General features: G+C 34.0%; 1 protein-coding gene across 1 annotated transcript in view; it reads right to left on the bottom strand.

Annotated features, from left to right (window-relative positions):
• MEOX2 (mesenchyme homeobox 2) overlaps window positions 1-17494 on the bottom strand; it is a 53824-nt gene extending 36330 nt beyond the window's left edge. Inside the window, exon 1 of the mRNA XM_032237656.1 lies at window positions 16734-17494. Coding sequence (XP_032093547.1) covers window positions 16734-17268 — 535 coding nt within the window. The 5' untranslated portion in view covers window positions 17269-17494. The remainder of the gene's footprint in view (window positions 1-16733) is intronic.
• Window positions 17495-19581: the final 2087 nt, after the last annotated feature.

Below are 19581 nucleotides of genomic sequence, written 5' to 3' on the forward strand. Positions count from 1 at the left end.
TAAATTGTATTGATTTATAAATAAAGGCATATGCTTAATTCAAAAAGGATAAGAAGTCTTTCTTAGAAATGATAAAAGAAGATTTGCAACTCTAAGGGGCTTTTTTATAAGAAAGGCACAGTGACCTCATCATTCAGACAAGAAGAAACATTGGAAATGTTGCTAAGTCATTTTTCTCTAGTCTCAACAGGAAGTTCTAGCTAGTTGGATCAAAATTTCTCGGAATTATATGCATGCTGATGCAATAGGGATGCTTTGGATTTTAGTTTTTATAAAGTAAAAACAACTCTTCCTGATCTCATATTTGTCAGCTGACAGACACTGGGAAGAAAAAGAATAAACAAGAGTAAGAATGAAAAGAATGGCTTCTTGATGTAGAACGCCTGATGCAAAACACAACACTTGAGACATTTAAAGTTCTATGGTAACTCTAGATTATTTGCTAGACATGGCATGAAAGATGTCTAATTTTTCTAAGTTACTGCATGCCATGCCTCTGGATATATGCCCAGGATATGTAATTAAGATTTAGTATAGGTTGGCTTCATTTTTAAGCACACATCTGGAAATAAAGCCACAGATGCTGAAAAGGTTCTTGCTGATAAAAAGAACAACAGAGGTCTTCCTGGCAACACCATCATGTCTGAGGTCTGCTTGGGTTTTTCCCCCCCTAGTTTTTCATTCAGTTCATCTTTCAGTTTCTACATACACACAGTGCTGGAACTAAGCCAGGGTTTTATAACTTAAACTAGGATCATTTGAAGTTATTACCCCAACAACAGCTTATTTCTAAAATATATTGATTGCCCTATAATAAATTGTTCTTAAAGAGAAACAAGGTGATACACAGGAACATAGACACAAATCAGTACAAGAAGAAATTGTGTTTGGGGGAGTTACTGGCAGACCTACTCTACCTGTCAGTGCCTCCTTAAACAATCTGCATCATTTCTTAAATACCCAGGATAACTCCACAGTGCTGAAAAAATATATGTTCAACACTGTAGTTGCATTGTATTTCCACCTCCTTAATACTTCCTTAAATCAAATACATTTTCTTAGAACTTATACACAACCATTGTGACTTTTTTGAAAAATATTCAACCTACAGGAAACAATGTACTGCCTACACCACATTCATATCAATATTTGCACTTCTTAAAATCTTCCCGTATATTTTGCCATCTGTATTATAATTCTACAGTACCAAATCCATACACTCATCCATTTGTACTATTTTTATACAATAATGTATATTTGGTAATTAATCACTCTTTTATCCTGTCAATCACAACTACACTGATATTTAATGCATTACGTTTTAGATCCATACTCTTATTGTATCACATAATCTATCTATTGATCATTGCAAAACATCCATTGTCAACAAACAACACTGAATTGCTGCTTGAGAAAAGCACACACATCTTCTCATATTTATGCAATTCACCTGTAACGCTACATTAATTCCTTACAGTTATTCATAAATACACAGATTCCGTGGTGCAGTATTGCAGACTAACTCTGCAGACTGTCAGAAGTTTAATCCTAACTGGCTCAAGGTTGACTCAGCCTTCCATCTTTCCAAGGTCAGTAAAGTGAGAACTCAGATTGTTGGGAGCAATGTGCTGACTCTGTAAACCACTTAGAAAGGGCTGTAAAGCACTATGAAGCATTATATACTGTAAGTAAATGCTATTGCTATATTAAATAATTAGGGAAAATGACACGTTCTTGCTTTACTCACTGATTAATACTGCTTCAACATTTCTGTAAAATTATCATCATCTTTTGAATCATCATCATTCATATAAATGGAATTAAATAAACTTCATAAAATAATCCATTTTAACAGGGGGGAGGCGTGAATTAAGACCAAAAAATAAATAAAGCAAAAGCAAAATAAAATTTAAAATTTCCACAAATAGTTATTTAAATTTAAACATAGAATAAATGTGTTATACCTAAGTGGAAATAAAATAAATACGAACAAGTTAACTTTAAAAAAATTAAAACCAACCAATTACAGGTGAAATTGTCTTAAGAAATGTCCTCCAATTGCTTGTTTCAAATATTTTTCATTATATATATATATATATATGTGTTGTTCAAAAATTATGATTCATAGGTGATCTAATTATGATACAATTATTTTATTCACTCTCATTTTCCTCCACGGAGAAACTGACATCTGAAGGAAAGTGTACAGTAGCACAAAGGATAAAATGTGCAAAGGACACAGGTATACCAGCTACAACCAAAACAATAAATTCCCAAAGGTTTGCATGCATGTAATCAGCTGGAACTCTCTTATGCAATGTTTATTATGCTTTTCAAAAGTAACTTTGTGAGTGAAACAGATGATCCACTGAATTTAAAATTACAGTGTGACAAATCCAACAGAACCATAAAGCAAAAGCAATATAAAATCCATATAATTAATGGATTGCGATTGACAGCAAAATTGATAAAAGTAAAATAAAGCAAATACATCTTAAACATCCATTTTAAAAAGAAAATGTAGATTGTCCCTTAAAATGAAGTTTGTGTGAATGCTAAATGCCGTCCTTTATTTAAAAATAATATTCTAATGTTCTTAGCATTATTCTGGTTACTACAGATAAAGTGTAACATCTACAAAAACATTCCCTTTCCACACCAAATATCATACTTTCATTCTTAAATTATTAATTTTGGAAATATAGTAGAAGAAGGCTAAGATATTAATTTTTCTAGGAATCCATTACTACTTTCACTAGGATACTGTGTAAGAAAACAAAAAAAGTTTGGTTAAACAATTTGAGATTTTTTCAGTTGTCTTATCCAAAATTATAGAAGTGTTTGCTAGGAAACTGTAAACAGAAAATGAACACATTTGGGTTTATTCAAAACTAAAACTGACTGTTCCATTATTGCGGTTAAGTGGCCAATTCTCCTGCAGTCCATAAAGTAGAATGCTAAGTGTTTAAATAGGCTATAATTTTTTTCTTCCTTCCTGCAAAAGGTGATTTAGTTTTTACATAAATAAATCTGCCAAGAACACACTTCAAAACTTCTAAAAGATCTTTTTTATACTTCCTGAGAGGTCCACCTGTCCTTGTTTATATTTCTTTGCTTCCGTTTCTACATTTATTTTCAAACCAGTTTAAAGAGGTATGAAAATATTAACCTAAATGATGATTCATATTTGCAAATGCCCATAGCAAGATTATCAATGCTGCATAGAAATAAAAATAAATGTAAAAGAACAAAGAAACTTAAAATAGATACACTAACATCCTGAGCAAATGCCAAAGAAATGAAATCATATGCCTAAGCCATCCAGCAATGTTATGCACTAAGCATTTTCAGACTTCTCTTCCTAATAACTTCAGCAAAAATATTATTCCAATTAAATGCTTTTTAAATATCAAATACATTAAATTGTGATAAAGAAACACAATAGCCTTTAATTATATAAATATTTTAAACTGCCATTCACCTAAAATATGCATTGTTTAATTATATTCTTAAATAGTAAATGCATTTGAATTTATTCCTACTAATAACATCACTACTTGATATATAATTAAAGAGAACCATGAATCATGTTCAACAACTAAAATCTTTCCCTAACTGAATTTAAAAATAAACAAAAAATTATCTTCCTATCATTATAGGTGTTATGTATCTTCTTCAATCTCTATTTTTCTACCAGAGTCCAGGAAGAAATTTGACAGTTTAGGGCAATATCTTAACTATTCCTAAATAAATCCAGATCCAGATATGGAGGTGTGCATGTGTGTCTATGTGTGTGCATGCACATGCGTATATATGCACATTAGTAAAAGAAATACTTTGTTTTGTAACTGTGTTATTTGGGATTTCTACCATAATTATTTTGTGTTCTACAAGTAGTCTTTGACTTAAAACAGTTCATTTAGTTACTGATCAAAGTTATGATGGCACTGCAAAAAAGTTTCTTACACTTATGACCATTGTAGCATCCCTCTGATCCCATGATCAAAATTCAGAAGCTTGGCAACTGAGCAATTTTATTATAGTTGCAGCGTTCCAGGGTCTTGTGGCTAGCTTTTGAGACCTTCTGAAAAGCAAAGTCAGTAAGAAAGCCTGATTTGTTTAACAATTATGTTATTAACGTAACAACTGCAATGATTTATTTATTATATGTAGCAAAAAAAGTCATAAAATTGGACAAAATTCACTTTTAAAATGTCTCACTTAGCAACAGAAATTTTGCATTCAATAGTGATCAAAGCTTAGGACTACCTGTACTTTGACAAGAAGGGAATTGTGTTTCAGTTTCTACAATTTGGTAGACTAAAGGATCTATCATGACGCAAAGTTTTAAACATGAAAAATAAATGAAACATTAGAAATCTTCAGATCCTATGTTTAAGAAGTAATAGAAAAACAAATTCCTTTTAAAATGCAAGGACATTAATATAATGGGGAAATTATATAAAGTAATAGCAAATTTCTTTTCAGTGCGATAACATCCATTATATACCATACAACTCTCAACTGCTCAGACTAGAAGTCTACATAAAAATAAATATAAGTAAATCTATGGAGGTTGACAAAACTTACAAACACACATATAAGACATCATTAGCTTTTTAATCTGTTTATTTAATTCTAATCACCCAAGCTTATACTATATTGCTAAAGATTAACTTTTTATTTCAGCAGTAATATGTGCAGGATATTTTACAAAGTCATGTTTTGACATCTTAAACGTATTACAGAATATTAGAAGGGCATCTATTAAAATAAGGATATATTCTCGGTTGTTGTTGGTCACCTACGGGATATATATTGTACTGAAGAACTACATTTCATGTGTTGTGGTAAAAAAGACAAGCAGTTTTCAATTTCCCCTGCTGTTTACATTACAAATCTGTGCAATAACATATATCAAAAGAAAAAAAACTCCAATTACTATTTTAATTTTGCAAAAATATGAGTTTCACCACACTGAGCTAAGCCAGTAATATTTTGTACTTTATTTTATCCATCAATTGTTACCATATCAATAAAGTAATTTAAAAAGTTATGTACTTTCTAAATTTAAAAAAAATATTACGGTATACAAACTTTCTTCACAATACTCAAAATTCTGAACCTAAGAGAATTGTAATATTAATAAGTTAATTAAATGCATTTTATATGTTTTTTTTAGTCCAATTTCACTCATCAAATGAATACAACCTCTAAGTAGGAGAATAAAGAATTACAACACGTTTTCAAAGAATGAAGTTCATATTCGGCCATTCAATTTTCCTAATAGTTTTCGGTATTTCATCAAGCACCTCCTAAACCAGGCCTGTAGACGGGAAGAGAGCAGACTAATAGTTTAAAAATAATTATGGCCCACAAAGAACTAACAGGCTCGTCAATCAACTATTTGGCAGCTAGAGCACAGCAGTAGCGACAGAGCTATCAGTGAAGGCTGGAGATATTGGGGGGGCCTTGCAAGTGGACTTCTCAGGGTGTAAGTAGCAGCAAAAATCTAGGCTGCTATGCCAGATCCTTTATTGTGGCAACAACATTTGGTGGCAATGAGTTATTTTTTTAAAAAAAAGTAGGGGACAAGGTTTCCTTAGTAGACCACATGCTGTTAATAAGCCACATGTTATAAAGGCCTGACCTGAACACTTTTAATTCTAGCTAAAAGCTAGCTAAAAGTTTAGCTCTCCCTCCTTTTCTTTTTAGGACTGCAATCTAACTGAAATAAAATTGGTTAATCACTATTTTGACTTTTGTTCCACAATTACATGCCTTTTAGTGATAAGAAAACATAATCAATGTTTACTTTTCTCAAGATTCATACAGGCATGCAAAAATGCATTTAATTTTTATATATGTAGCAGCACTGAGAAATAAAGCTTCAGAGCAAATAACCCATATGTAAAATTTTCATGGTGATACAACTAATGAAAATTAAGGAAAGGGAAACATTTGAGCTTCATAAAATAACTTTTCAAGGAAGGAATTAAACTGTTCCACATTTTTATATAACACAGGGTGTGCATTACAAATACACATGATCATGATGACGATAATCATACAGAGATTAACAGTGCATTGTTTCAAAATAGGTGTTTGAGCATTTTTAGTTATTTTAAGTTATTTAGTTATTTTAAAAAGGGCAATTCCCTTATTATATGTGACTAGCTAGCTGCATTTTCTTTTTTTATCTCTTTCTAATTTTAAATTTTATCTATTTATATCAGATTTATTTTTATTTTACTCATTTTGAAAATTAATGTCTTTTACTAGTCACCTTTACTTTGACCATCCCAGTGCTCTGAGGTTTTTTCAGTTCCTTTTGTGTGGAAATCCACCGCACTGTCCAACAGGTGTGAGCATAGGAGGATTCCTTCAGCTGCACCTCATTTCCACTTTCTGACTATTTTATCTCAATAGCTGAACCAAAGTGGCTTCCGGGTTTCCTGGAAGCCTTCTGCTTCAAAGAGACAAATAGTGATTTGTTTATTTCAAAGGAAATTCAGGCCAGTCAGTGATGACAGATTTATTAGTTATGTGAACATCTCTCTCTCACACACCCAATCATGCTGTATGGGCTAGATTCTAAGCAGAAATTCATAATAAAAGATGAGGGTTTGCATTACTAAAATCCAATCATTCTCGTTCAGAATTTCCAGAATTTTCCAGCAACATAATACCATGAATGCTGAAAATAAACCTTTAAGTTATCTTTTTATAATTGGGTCTATTTCACATATCACTGAATATTATATTAAGTTATCATGGTTAACTTAGCTAAAAGCTAAAAACTGACAAGGAACCCTCTGATAATTTTAGGAATTAAAATGCTCCAGTAATTTGAAAATTCACAGCTATAAAGGACATGCTTAGTTTGTAGTCTATTAAAATGTTACTGATAATTACTATTGCTTACAGAATTGTAAAGGCGGTTGTTACAAAGGGGCAATCTATTAATCATGATATGAAAATTCATTGATATGTTGAACACTGTGGCTGATCAGACTTAGACTACAAAAGTAAAAAAGAAGAGCAGACCCAGCTGTTCTTAAACATAAAATAAAGGTATATTATAATAAGACAGCACAAGTCCTTTTTAGTGAAGAAAAACTGAGTTTTATACCACTAGCATAGCCTGCCAGTAAGCAGAAAGCATAGTGACTATTCTAATAGCTGTATCACTGGAAAAAGGCAAAGGAATCCTAACAGCATCAGCAAGTTTGGCTAACTGCTGATTTTCCATTATATATGAAAGATTTGATTGCAGCAAGCAGTGAAATCCAATCAGGAAATAATCTTTGATCCAGATTAATTTTGATTTAAAATCCGATGTCTCAGCCAAACATCTGTAAAATTGGTCACTTGGAAAATATATGTTACTTTCATCAAAATTAAAAAAAAATAGTCTTGCCTCATATCTATAGACAGAATTAATTGAATAATATCAGTATCTTACACAGATAGAAATCCATTAACATTCAAATATATTTCTGCCTGATCTTTTCTTGTTCCTTCAACTCAACATTTATTCCTGGTAACTGCCTGTCCCTGCAGTTTTCCAGGCTATGTTTCCAGAAGTGGTTTGCCATTGCCTTCTTTCTGGGGCCAAGAGAATGAACCACCCAAGGTTACTTAGGTGAGTGTGCTGAAGGCAGAAATAGAATCAGATTTTCCTACTCTTTGTGATTCATTAAAGACTGATCAGGTAACAATAAGAATGAACAATCTAAGGGTTACAATCCCTCCCTTTCAAGTTGAAACATTAACTAGTTTGGTGGTAGTGTTTTTTTAAGCAAAAAAACCTCTGCAGGTAATCAGACTATTTTCCAAACATTTATTAAACCTTACTTTATTAGGACAGGCCAAATAGCAGAAAAATATACAAGTAACAGATATACCGGTCAGATACAAACAACCAGATCCACATAAGAAGATTTCAATAAGCTGTTTTATTGTTAAAGCCTATATATAGGATTCTTCTCAGATTGGCGATTTGCAGCGAGGTAAGTCTAGATAAGATTCAATGGTTTTCAAGAGAGGTGAGTCAGAATTCATCCTCTTATGCACAAATAGGGTTTCCAGACAAATCCTCATTTTTTAGGTCTCATTCTTTCTCTAACATCAACTAAGGTTGTGGTCTTGATTTTTATTTGAATTTTGTTAGCAGCATTTTTTTGTGATTCAGCTAGCTTCTGCTTTTCTATTTGGAGACTAAATTTGAAAAGTAGTTTATTGTTCAGTTCAATAAACAATCTTGGTCATTTACTGTAAACTATCAAATATGCTGAATTAGTTTACCAGGCTAGCCTGGACCAGGCTAAAAGTATCTGACATAAATATTGAATCTAAATGGTATTGTTTCAGCTTGTCTAATTTCTTAAAGATAAGACAAAATATTTGCCAAAGCTGCTGCTTGTAATTTTGGTAAAGACTTTTTACATTCATTAGAATATAAATATTTAAGTAATTGCTTAAATTCTAGTCTCATTCATTTTTAAAATATAATTTAATTATATATAATTATTTAATTAAATATAATTTTCTAAATATTTTAATGTAAAGTGAATACAAACAATATCACAAAAAACAATATTTAATTGGCGTGGTCTTTTAGATATTGCTAAACATTTATTTATTCTTTCCTGCCTAATATCCAAAGTAAAATTTAATACATAGATAGATGCAGTTACATAGATGCAGTCTTCCAAAATAAGTATTTCAGAGGTGCACAGACTGATATAAACAGCCTACCTTTGTCTCACTTGGCAAATGATGGGATAAGAAAATAGGAGTCCGGACAGACTGAAAAAAGACTGTAACTGGGAGGCCACTGGAAGTCTACTAAGGAACAGCAGCAAATAAGAAACAGTGAAATCTGTGGAGATGGTTTTTTGAGAAACACATGTGTTCGTCAAAAAGGGAAATGCATAAAGCAAATAATATACTGGCTTAAAAATAAAGTTAAGATGGTAGATAAGATTGTAATTAGTAGTAATTAGTAAATATGTATGGTTTGAATATTTGAATAATATTTAAGGATTTTTTCTTTACTTGGTACTTCTCATATGCACAAGAGTCCTGCAGACTCTTAAACATCTGTGAAATCCTTTTATTATCTTTGGATAATATCATGATTTACTATCCTAGGCTAATACTCATAAGATTATTATTTTATTTCACAAAAGTGCCTTGAAATTTGGCTTTTATAACTAAGATTAATTTAGCATTCATAAAAATTAAATGATTTATACATGGCTAGAGGTAGGCTAACTTGGACAAAAAGCTGTAAAAATATCTCCAAAAGAATTGTGCATATGCAACTCATTCATGACACCTATTTTTCCCTTCATTTCATTCTTAAAACAGAAGTATTTGGAATGGAGTCTTTATTTTTTGCCAAATTGTATGGTGCATTTTTGAAATGGGAGCAGGCCGAAGACGCCTAGGATTAGTAGTAGACCAGCTAATATTTAATTTATATGCTCATTTGAGCTTCACCTAAATGCCATGGAAGTCTCCATTGCTTACATCCAATTGACTCGGAGTTTACAGTCCAACATTCTAAGGGACACATGAAAGTAAGACATTTCAAACAAGGCAATAAAAAAGCCAGGATTTCATTGAGCACAACAAAGCTGCATAGCTCTTTATTGTTTTTAGTCATCTTTTTAATGGAATAAATGCAAACAAATAATGAATAAGAAGTAGTAAGAATTATGGGTCATGGGATAGAGAAGTGAGGAACTAATGAAACTTGGAAAGTTTTTAATTTCTTTCATTGGAAAACAAAGATTTTTCTTATCTTGTTTTTAAAAGTAATCAGAAAAGCTCTTCTATTGCTATTATAAATACTTATAATTGATATTTTCTAAATAATAAGGTAGCACTTTCAGCAGTTATTAATTGAAGCCACTTTTTATATTTTACGTTGGAATGAAACAATGACATATCAGACATATGAAAACCAATCTTTAGTGGATGTCCTGTTTAATTAACTAGATTACATCAGCAACATGATCCTTGATTGGTCTTATCTCTAGTCTTGGGCCTGACATATAGCCCAATAGTGGATTAAAAAAAATTACTACTGGTTCTGTGGATGTGGCTTGGTGGGCGTGGTATGACGGTGGGTGTGGCTTGGTGGGCATGGCAGGGGAATGATACTGTAAAATCTTCATTCCTCCCCACTTGAGGGGAAGGTTACTGCAAAATCCCCATTCCCTCCCAATCAGCTGGGACTGGGAGGCAGAGAATAGATGGGGGAGGGCCAGTCAGAGGTAGTATTTACCGGTTCTCCAAACTACTCAAAATTTCCACTACCAGTTCTCCAGAACTGGTCAGAACCTGCTAAAAACCACCTATGATATAGCCACACAAGAACATATTAAGATATAATAGCGTAACAGCTGAAATGAGAACCACGGATTCCAGGCTACAGATGGTGTTTAGCTGCTTGGCTTCAAAACCATCAAATACATACCATATCCACTATTTCAGGAAGACAGGAGCATAAGCCCTACATTTAAGCTTGAAGACTATAACGGCCATTTACATCTTCTGACTGCTAGTGTTAATCACCTCTTGTATGTGTGAGTGAGTGTTGGTGTAGAATATATGGCTTTATTCTTGGTCTAAAATTAAATTTCTAATCAAGTCAAGCTGTGATCTTCCTGTCAAGTATGGCCAAGGTGTTAAGTTAAATTGCCCACGTTTGGGAGATCCATAATTTGCTGCCAAATCATGTTTGGAAAAGGTGGTCAACATGACTTTCTCCTCTGTGGTAAAGAAAAATTTACAAGTGCCATTTGCAGGATGGCACTTGTAAATTCTGAATGCCATGGAACTGAATGAAATTCAGAAACAAGTTGATAATCAATACTGACAAAATCAGAAGACGGAGAAGGGAGGAGAGGGGAAGGGAGAGGAGAGGAGAGAATGAAAGAGACTAGAACAGAAGATTGTAAATATGTCTTGCTTAGAATCCGGAAATATGTATATTGCTTCTTTTAAAAGAATCTATTCCAGCTATGTAATTGAAAAACTACAATTGGCCTTGACTTTTTCAACCTTAAATTAAGAAATTTCCCTTAAACCAATATATTTTGAAATATATTTATAATATATTTATATTTTTTCCACTGGGATTTAATCATTACAATAAAAGGCTACAACCTGTTTTTATTACCTTATAATTTTTATGAGTGGGAGAAGCTGATTATAAACTGAAGCAATAAATACTAAAACACACTTGTTTCAACCCATGATAATTAAGATAAATTCCAGTGATTCTTAAAATAAAACTTCCCATTTTAAAGCTAAATTACTGGGAGGAAGCTAACTGCTAATTGAAACTAACTCTTTTCTCCAATAAGTGCAATATGTTAAATAATTAAGATTTTTTCCCCCTTTGCATTAAACTTCAAATTAGCTACCTGCAGAAGGGACCCACTTTTATCTTTTCTGATATTTTAAAGTAAATGTGAAATCATCTTTTATCATCATCAGTTATGATTCAAAAATATATAGTATAAACCCCCTTCCTTCTCCGCCCTCACATCCCCATAAGCAGGAATTCTGATAAGGCAACACCCAGTACCACATGGAAAACTGCATTTTAATTTGGAGAGACTGCAGAAGCAGCTTGTATTTGGTAGTGGTGTCTACCATTTAGACAAATGGAATGAAAAATATTAGGGCTTGTGCTACCAATATTAACCAGGAACCAAATGCTCAACTTAAATGACCAAAACATTTCCTATGGAAATTTTTCCCTGTTTCAATATAGGAGCATTTCCCATGTCCTAACAATAGTTCAAAAGCAATTCACCATGTGGCATGGAAAGTTGCTTTTTAAGAAATAGGAACCCCAAGTCCCAATAGACATCAGGCATGTTGATAATGAAACCTAGTATCGTTAACAAATTAACTCTCTCCAGTAGAAAATCACAAAGAATTCTATTTGCTTGTTTACACTTAACAGCATGCTGAAAGGTTTAAGAACTTTGATGAATCAGTTACAGTGTTCATTTTGAAAAGATATACAGGTCATTTTTCTTACTGAACTGTTTGGAGAGTAATTAGAAGTTACTAAAAGCAATGAATTCATTTTGTTAACACACATTTATCAAATCATTTTCTCCAACATGTATATCATTGAACGTACATGTTTTTTTCAAAGGCATTTCTTGGAAACCACACTAAATATTTACAAAATAATCCATCAAACATTACTTCTGGACAATCTCTATCCATAGGACTACTATATCAGGCTACTTCAGTATAGAAAACTGTACATCAATTGTACTTACATAGAATTGCAAAATTATAACCATTTATATAAAACATTAAAGCACATAAACTCTCTGTCTGATGTTTAAATATGGGATAGCAACAATATAACTCAGAATTTTAGAAAAGTTTTATTTTCTTATTTTTTGAAAAAAAAATTAAAACATATATCTAAAAATCTATCCATTTCTTTTTAATTTTGTGATTTATGGACAGATTGTTAAATATTTTAACAAGCAATCCAAAATAAAAGCTAAAATATTTTTAGCTTTTAATCATCATTTTATTAAACTGATGTAATTGCCCCTGAACTCAATTGGCCTTGTAAGGTTTTATTTAAATAGGGGCTGTAGGATCAGAGCACTTTAATTTGGGACCTTAATACAAACTATAGCATCACATGAAAGGAAGATGAGAATATGTTATCAGCCCAAGAAAATAATTAAGATAGACATATACTACATAATATTTTGGAATTCCAATAACAGAATAATGGTAGAAGAATAAAGAAGTGAAAATATATATCCCTCCCCTCTCTTATCATCTAATTTCCTATTTCTTAACCATATATCTTCCTTTAGAGTTGTCAGTTTTACAAGATTTAAATTCATTTGTGATATTTAAGATTTTATTATAAATATTACACAATATTTCCAGGAATAAAAAAGAAATTATAGACAATATGTGTCATTTAAAATGATCAACTTTTTTTTGCTTATGTTGCATTATCTTAAGAAAAAATGGGTATATTTTATCAGCAAATACAAGCAATGGTCTGTTGCTTTTGATTACTATATTATCTACTATGACATCATACTGTACTGGGTTTCTGTTATATTTTATTATATGCTGGGGAATCCTTATTGTCCATGAAACATCAGCATAAGACAGACTAAAAATTATATTTGTTCAGCTTTCTTTGAGTTTCTTTGGGATGCAGAGGCATAATTAGAGGTTGCTGGCTTCTAAAGTAATACTCTTGGATGTCCACTTTCAGTATCAGTCATCACAGGAATAAACAGCATCAGAAGCAGCTATCAAATCTGAGCTACCAAAATCTCAAGTAGATAAAAGCAAAGAGAATTGTCTATTTCCCTTTGGAATTATCTCCTGGTACCGAATCTGCACCCTTGGTACAGGTAGTCCTTGACTTACGATCACAATTGAGCCCTAAATTTAGGTTGCTAAATAAGAAATTTGTAAAGTGAGTTTTGGCTAATTTTACGACTTTTCTTGCCACATTTGTGAAATGAATCATTGCAGTTGCTAAGTTAGTAACATGGTTGTTAAGTGAATATAGCTTCCCCATTGAATTTACTTCTCAGATCACAAAAGGGGATCGCATGATCCCAGGAAACTGCAACCATCATAAATATGAACCACAGCATCTGAATGTGAATCACATGAACACAGGGAGGTTGCAACAGTCATGAGTGAGAAAAATGGTCTTAAGTCACTTTTTCAAGTCCATTGTAACTTCAGTCACTAAATTAACTGTTGAAAGTAGAGGACTATCTGTATATACTGAGGCTCTCTGTCATTACTTACCTGAAGCCTCTTTCCATTTTCGTGCTACCCACAAACCACAATGTCACCCTGTACAACAGCCTAGATTTCTTTATGGGATCATGTTGGCCCTAAAGGAGAACAAATAAGATTTTTTTAAAGATCACGGTCCCTACGCCTAAGACTAACAATGAAGTTTCCAGGCTTGCCTTGTTATCTCTGTTTCTATATAGCTTCTATGCCAATGTTTTAGCAAAGTACAAACACATTGCTATTTAGATTGTACGTATTCCACAAATAATTTAGCACCAGAGATTATTGTACTGCAGAAATAACTAAAGAATATTTTCTCTATTGTTTCATCTCAACCATTGTAATTCAATATACTTAAATGTCTTGTGAAACTCTTTCTTGATTTTTTTATGTTATAAATGTTTTTTTAATTAATACCCTCTTATGTATCTCTTATGGCTTTACATCTTTTATTTTAAATATATTTATGTAAATATAAGAAATTATAAGATACAAATATGGTAAGTATTATACAGTTCCATAAAATATTCAGATATGTAAATAAATATATTTCTATTTATGATAATAGATACAGAAACATTTGGCATATGAAAATATATGATTATCTTAAATCTGATATTTTCAATTCATAGTTACATATAATGAAAATACTTTTCTAAAGTATATGGTAGTGTATTTTACACTTTATAAGAAAGATGAAAGATAGATATATACCTATGAATGCCAATTGATATTATAACCTTATATTGGAAAGTTAGTCAGACTGAATTTTTTCTTTGTAAAACATAAGCATAAAATGATAATTAAGACTAACTCCCAAAGTTTTATAGAATTGTGTTCTAATATTTTTTTAATATAACATACAGTGATATAATGTAATTAACTTTCAATCATCTAGGTATCTAAGCTTTAATAAATATTAAAGGAGATTAATATTAATGTTTAATATTTATGAGGATTTCCTTTTAATTATTACATAGCACTTTTCTTACATGCTGCATTATGTAGCATTATCCTTAGAAGTCAACCAACCAGTATGCCTCTAGAATATAATAATTACTTTTATTTGATTGACAGATGATTATAATTCAAATAAATGCCTATTTATGTCTCTTTCAAATATTTAGCCTGCCACTTTATTTTGTCAATTACAAGGCAACAATTATACTAAAATTTAAAAAGTCATTATAATTCTAGTTTTCTTCATCTAATTAACACAGAAAATAGTTGAAACCATTCTAAATTGATCAAATATGTACCATTGAAAAAGCCATTTTTTTAAAAAAAAATAGAATTGTTAGTAAAAGATTCAGCTTCCTTCTTATTTTTACTCATAGATAGAAATCCTTCAGATTTCTGTCTAAACTCAGCATTATACCACACTATTGCATGTGTGTGAAAATGTGTGTGCATATATACAAATCTATTTCTTACCTTTAGCAGTGTTATAATGAAACGTCCTTCATCCAGGACTGCCTGAAGATTTCTTACCCATTTAACCATTTTTATAGAAAAGTATATTTTGTAACATAGTTTTTTAAAAGCAATTCAAATCAGCTTTTCAGTTTGTCTTCCTAAACTACAAGACAGAGTACAACAAGTTTCAAAATGCGTAGGACTCAAAATATTTTGCATTAAACTGTCAATGAAATACATTTCTATATAACAGCCCTAACAATTCAGATATAACTATGGATAGTTTTGCACTGTTAAATTTCAAAGTAGACCATGACTTCTACTTGATCAAAACTTGGAATTCTTTTCTAAATAAATATACATACTGTAATATATACAAACGTGTGTGTGGATACACACATAAGTATTCACACACACACATACACACATAGATACACACACATATATATATAAAAGCAAATTTAAACATGTATTTAATAGTACAAATATAAATCAAAAGCATCCAACTAAGGATGACAAAACAAATTTAGTGAAATTAGTGGGCCAATATGCTAACTTACCTTAAGTTACATGAAATAATTGTACTTAGAGCAAGAACATACAAACACTCATATTTATACACATACACTTTCATTTGATTATTTTTATGTACTTTTTGAGGCCTAGGCATTCATATCTACAACTTCATTTGAAAAGTAGAATGATTTGCATTTTTATGCAATCTGTCTTCATTCTATAAGCCTAACCAAGATAAAACTACAGCAGAAATTCTATTTCAATTCTACCAGTGTCCCAGAAATACTTTGGATGGTAAGTCCTAAAAAGAAACTGAAATTTACTCCTTGACTGGGGAATGATACTTTTTGTGAGTATGAATACAGCCCTATCCTTTTCCTTAGGTAGAATCTATAGAAAACAATATAGTTGACTTAAGAATAACCCTGAATATTGGATGTCCCTGGCATTCTTTAGAAAGGCTATGATTTCATGGATTCAGCAACCTCTTAGAACAGGAGTTCAATGATTCTAACTCCAAGGTGTCCTAATCCAAGTCGTTAACACTTGTGAATATATCATGCGGCATCAAGCGGCAAGTATAGTCTTTTAGTTAGTGTAGTTATAGACCAGTGGCTAAGCTCTTGCATGCTAAAACTGGGGTCTTGTCACTACCACGCGAGCTATCAAGCGCTCATGCGCCGAAGGCTTCCAAAACAAATCCAATGCCGATCCAATGTTGTTTCAGAGCTGACCAATTGCCCATCCCAGATTTTATTTTATTTTTCTTCTTCTTCTTCTTCTTCTTCATCATCACCTCTCTCTCTCTCTCTCTCTCTCTCTCTCTCTCTCTCTCTCTCTCTCTCTCTCTCTCTCTCACTCACACACACACACACACACACACACACACACACACACACACACACGAACCACACACATAAGAACCACTTTCCCGGACTGATGAAACGCAAGGGAGGTGGCTTTACCTGAGCTGTCGCTTTTCCGCTTGCCCATTCTTTTCTCGGTCTCCACTGGGGACAGCGCTTGCCTGCCATAATCTCCTGGAGCGCACGCTGCTCCTGTCGGGGTGCCTGTTCCCAAACTTGATGAATTCGAGCACAGTCCTGGGGGACTACTGGCTAGCTCCGGGGGTCCAGCCGAGTCGGGTTGAAGGCACAGGCTGTGTCTGGATGAGGCGGACTGAGGCGGTGGAGGCGGTGGCAGGGAAGCCATCTGCGGGATGTGCCAGTTGGTCTGTAAGGACTGCTGGTGTTGCTGCTGCTGTTGTTGCTGGTGGTGGTGGTGGTGGTGGTGGTGGCCCCTGTGATGCTGACTGCCGAACATTCCTTCCTCGTTGGGGTATCCCGCTATGATGCAAGAGGAGGAGGACGCGGAGAGCTCCGGGTAGGACATGTGATCGGAGCGGCCGTGCAGGGCAAGCGCAGACTGTGAGAATGGGTGCAAGCCTTGGCCAGGGGAATGGTGGGGACTGCGTAGGCAGCCGAAAAGTGTGTGATCCATGGCATGCGGCAGGGCTCCGAGCGGCCACCCCACTGCCAGCGAACGCCCGCCGGAGGATAAGGAGCGACCCGGTCCTCCCCTCTCCTCCCAGCCACCTCTAAGGCCGGTGGCTGCGCGCCGCGACGCCCGGGTGTAATCCAGATCCCCTGCGCTTGGCTACCAATCCCGACGGTGGCTTCGCTCGGATGTTTCAAGAAGCGGCCGCTCGGGGCTCGCAGGCGGCGGAACAGAGGTGGTCCGCGCTAATGCTCGGAGGGGGAAGCGCCTCGCCGAAGTTATAAATACAGGAGTGTGTAACGTGAGCCGGGGGCTGGCTTAGCGGCGCGGCGCTGACCACATACGAACGCCAGCCCAACAGCCACCCCAACAACGACCTGCAGCTGCCCTCATCCCCGACCCCACTTTAGCCTCGCTCTTGCATGCCAGGAATCGGGCCAGTCCCAAAAAGCAGGCACTTTCAGGACCTTAATAAGCTCTGCGCGAGAAGCCTTTAGGGGGCCCAGCCTGCCCTCATCCGTGGCCCTTCCAGCGCCGAGCTCCGCCCAACACGCCCCTCATAACGTGCGTGCCATAAAGGCTCAGATGTTGCCTTTATGTGGCGCAGAACAAAGAGGGCAGGTAAGATAAGCACACCTGTCCCATCTGGAACTTCCTTCTACTTCTTTATTACCTCGTTTGGGCTAGGGATGGATATACAAGAAATATTCCAGAAAGTGCAACTACGAAAGCCTGGAAGGACAACATTTAGCTACCATGTTCTTTAAGACATTTTGTGATGCACAGTAAAGTTTTCTTTCTGAGCAGCATGAAGGAAAGGATTTGGCTTATTCCAGATGTGAGCAAGGAAAGGTGACTATTTTTGCTTATATTTCTTGGTGTAACCCAGGTCTTCTCACTAGACCTTCTAGAGACCATTTTCTTATCATTTCTCTTTTATCCACCTCCAATTAAGTAGTGCAGTGATATGAAATAGGGGCATTGGAGCCAAGGTTCTGATTGTGCCACCCAGAAAAAAGAAGAATGTATAAGTGAAAGCACCAAGTGACTCTACAGCTGCCTGCTTTTTCTCTGGCCAACTTTGAATGATCTGGAGAGTGAAAGTGAATCCATATTGCCCAGGACTAGCTGCTCCTATGCATGGTTCAATGTCTTTCTACTTTCCACTTTTTGTCACCTTAAAAGTGCCATACCTTGTAGGAGTCTTCTCCTACAGCTCAAGCATTACTGTGCGTCATCATGTTGTATGATCCTGATTGCTGAACATTTAAAAACAATCTGTATCATTTGGGAATATCCAAATCAGAAATATCTCCTATTCAATGCATTTTTCACCTTGCCAAGGCTTTTGTGATCCAGTTGCTCAAGTATATTTCTCTATCTATACAACACAGTTGCAGGAAGTTCTGGCTAGCACACTGAGCATTACATTCATGTTGATTATGGACTTATAACATCTTCACACAGAAAGTAACAATGCTGAGAATGAAGTAAAATTTCAATTCATTTCCAACCAATCTTCAAGCCAAAGTTGAAGTCAAATTAACAGCATCCATTTATTTCAGCCTGTTTATTCACAGAGGAAAAGTTTGTATGATTGCAGCTTTCAATCATCAATGACTACATTTAAAAAGCAACCTTCATAGTAATGTATTAACATGATCAGCCATAGTTTTAAACATATCATTTGTGATGCAAAAGAGGTCCCAGGTGTGTGACTTTGTTAGAAGGTTGCCATTGGATCATTAGGTGGCAAGCTTTTTCTGAATTGGATGATTTTGAAAATAGTACTGTTGAAGTCAAATTAACAACATCCCATAAAGTAGAATCTCTTTTAAGATTCTACTTTATGGCATAAAAATGAAGGAGCTTTTAAAAGTCCATGGATTGGTTTAAAGTTCTGAATAACAGTTTCATGTCCTTGTTTCCAATGTTAGATATTCTTAACACATCACATTGGCTAATTTATTTTCTAAAATGTTCAGATTGAACAGGTATATTTCATGATATACCTGGAACAGAGGCAGCGGTTTGTCACAGAATGTATCATATTACCATTATGATTATCTCTTCATTAGCAAATAGATATTTCCTTGCATCATTTTCTCTCTTTTTCTTGTTCACAACTATTTTCCATGGAATTACGCAAGCATTATAGAGTAAGCATCAATGGATAGTGTATCTTAATAAAACTACATAGGTTTTTGGGTTGCTATCTAGAATTGTGTGACTTAAAACCTATAAAAGGCTTGACATTACAAAATAATGCCAAGGAAATTTTTTTTGTCATGGTTTACAATATAAGAATAATAATAC

This window comes from Thamnophis elegans, chromosome Z (genome assembly GCF_009769535.1).
Source record: "Thamnophis elegans isolate rThaEle1 chromosome Z, rThaEle1.pri, whole genome shotgun sequence".
NCBI lineage: Eukaryota > Metazoa > Chordata > Lepidosauria > Squamata > Colubridae > Thamnophis > Thamnophis elegans.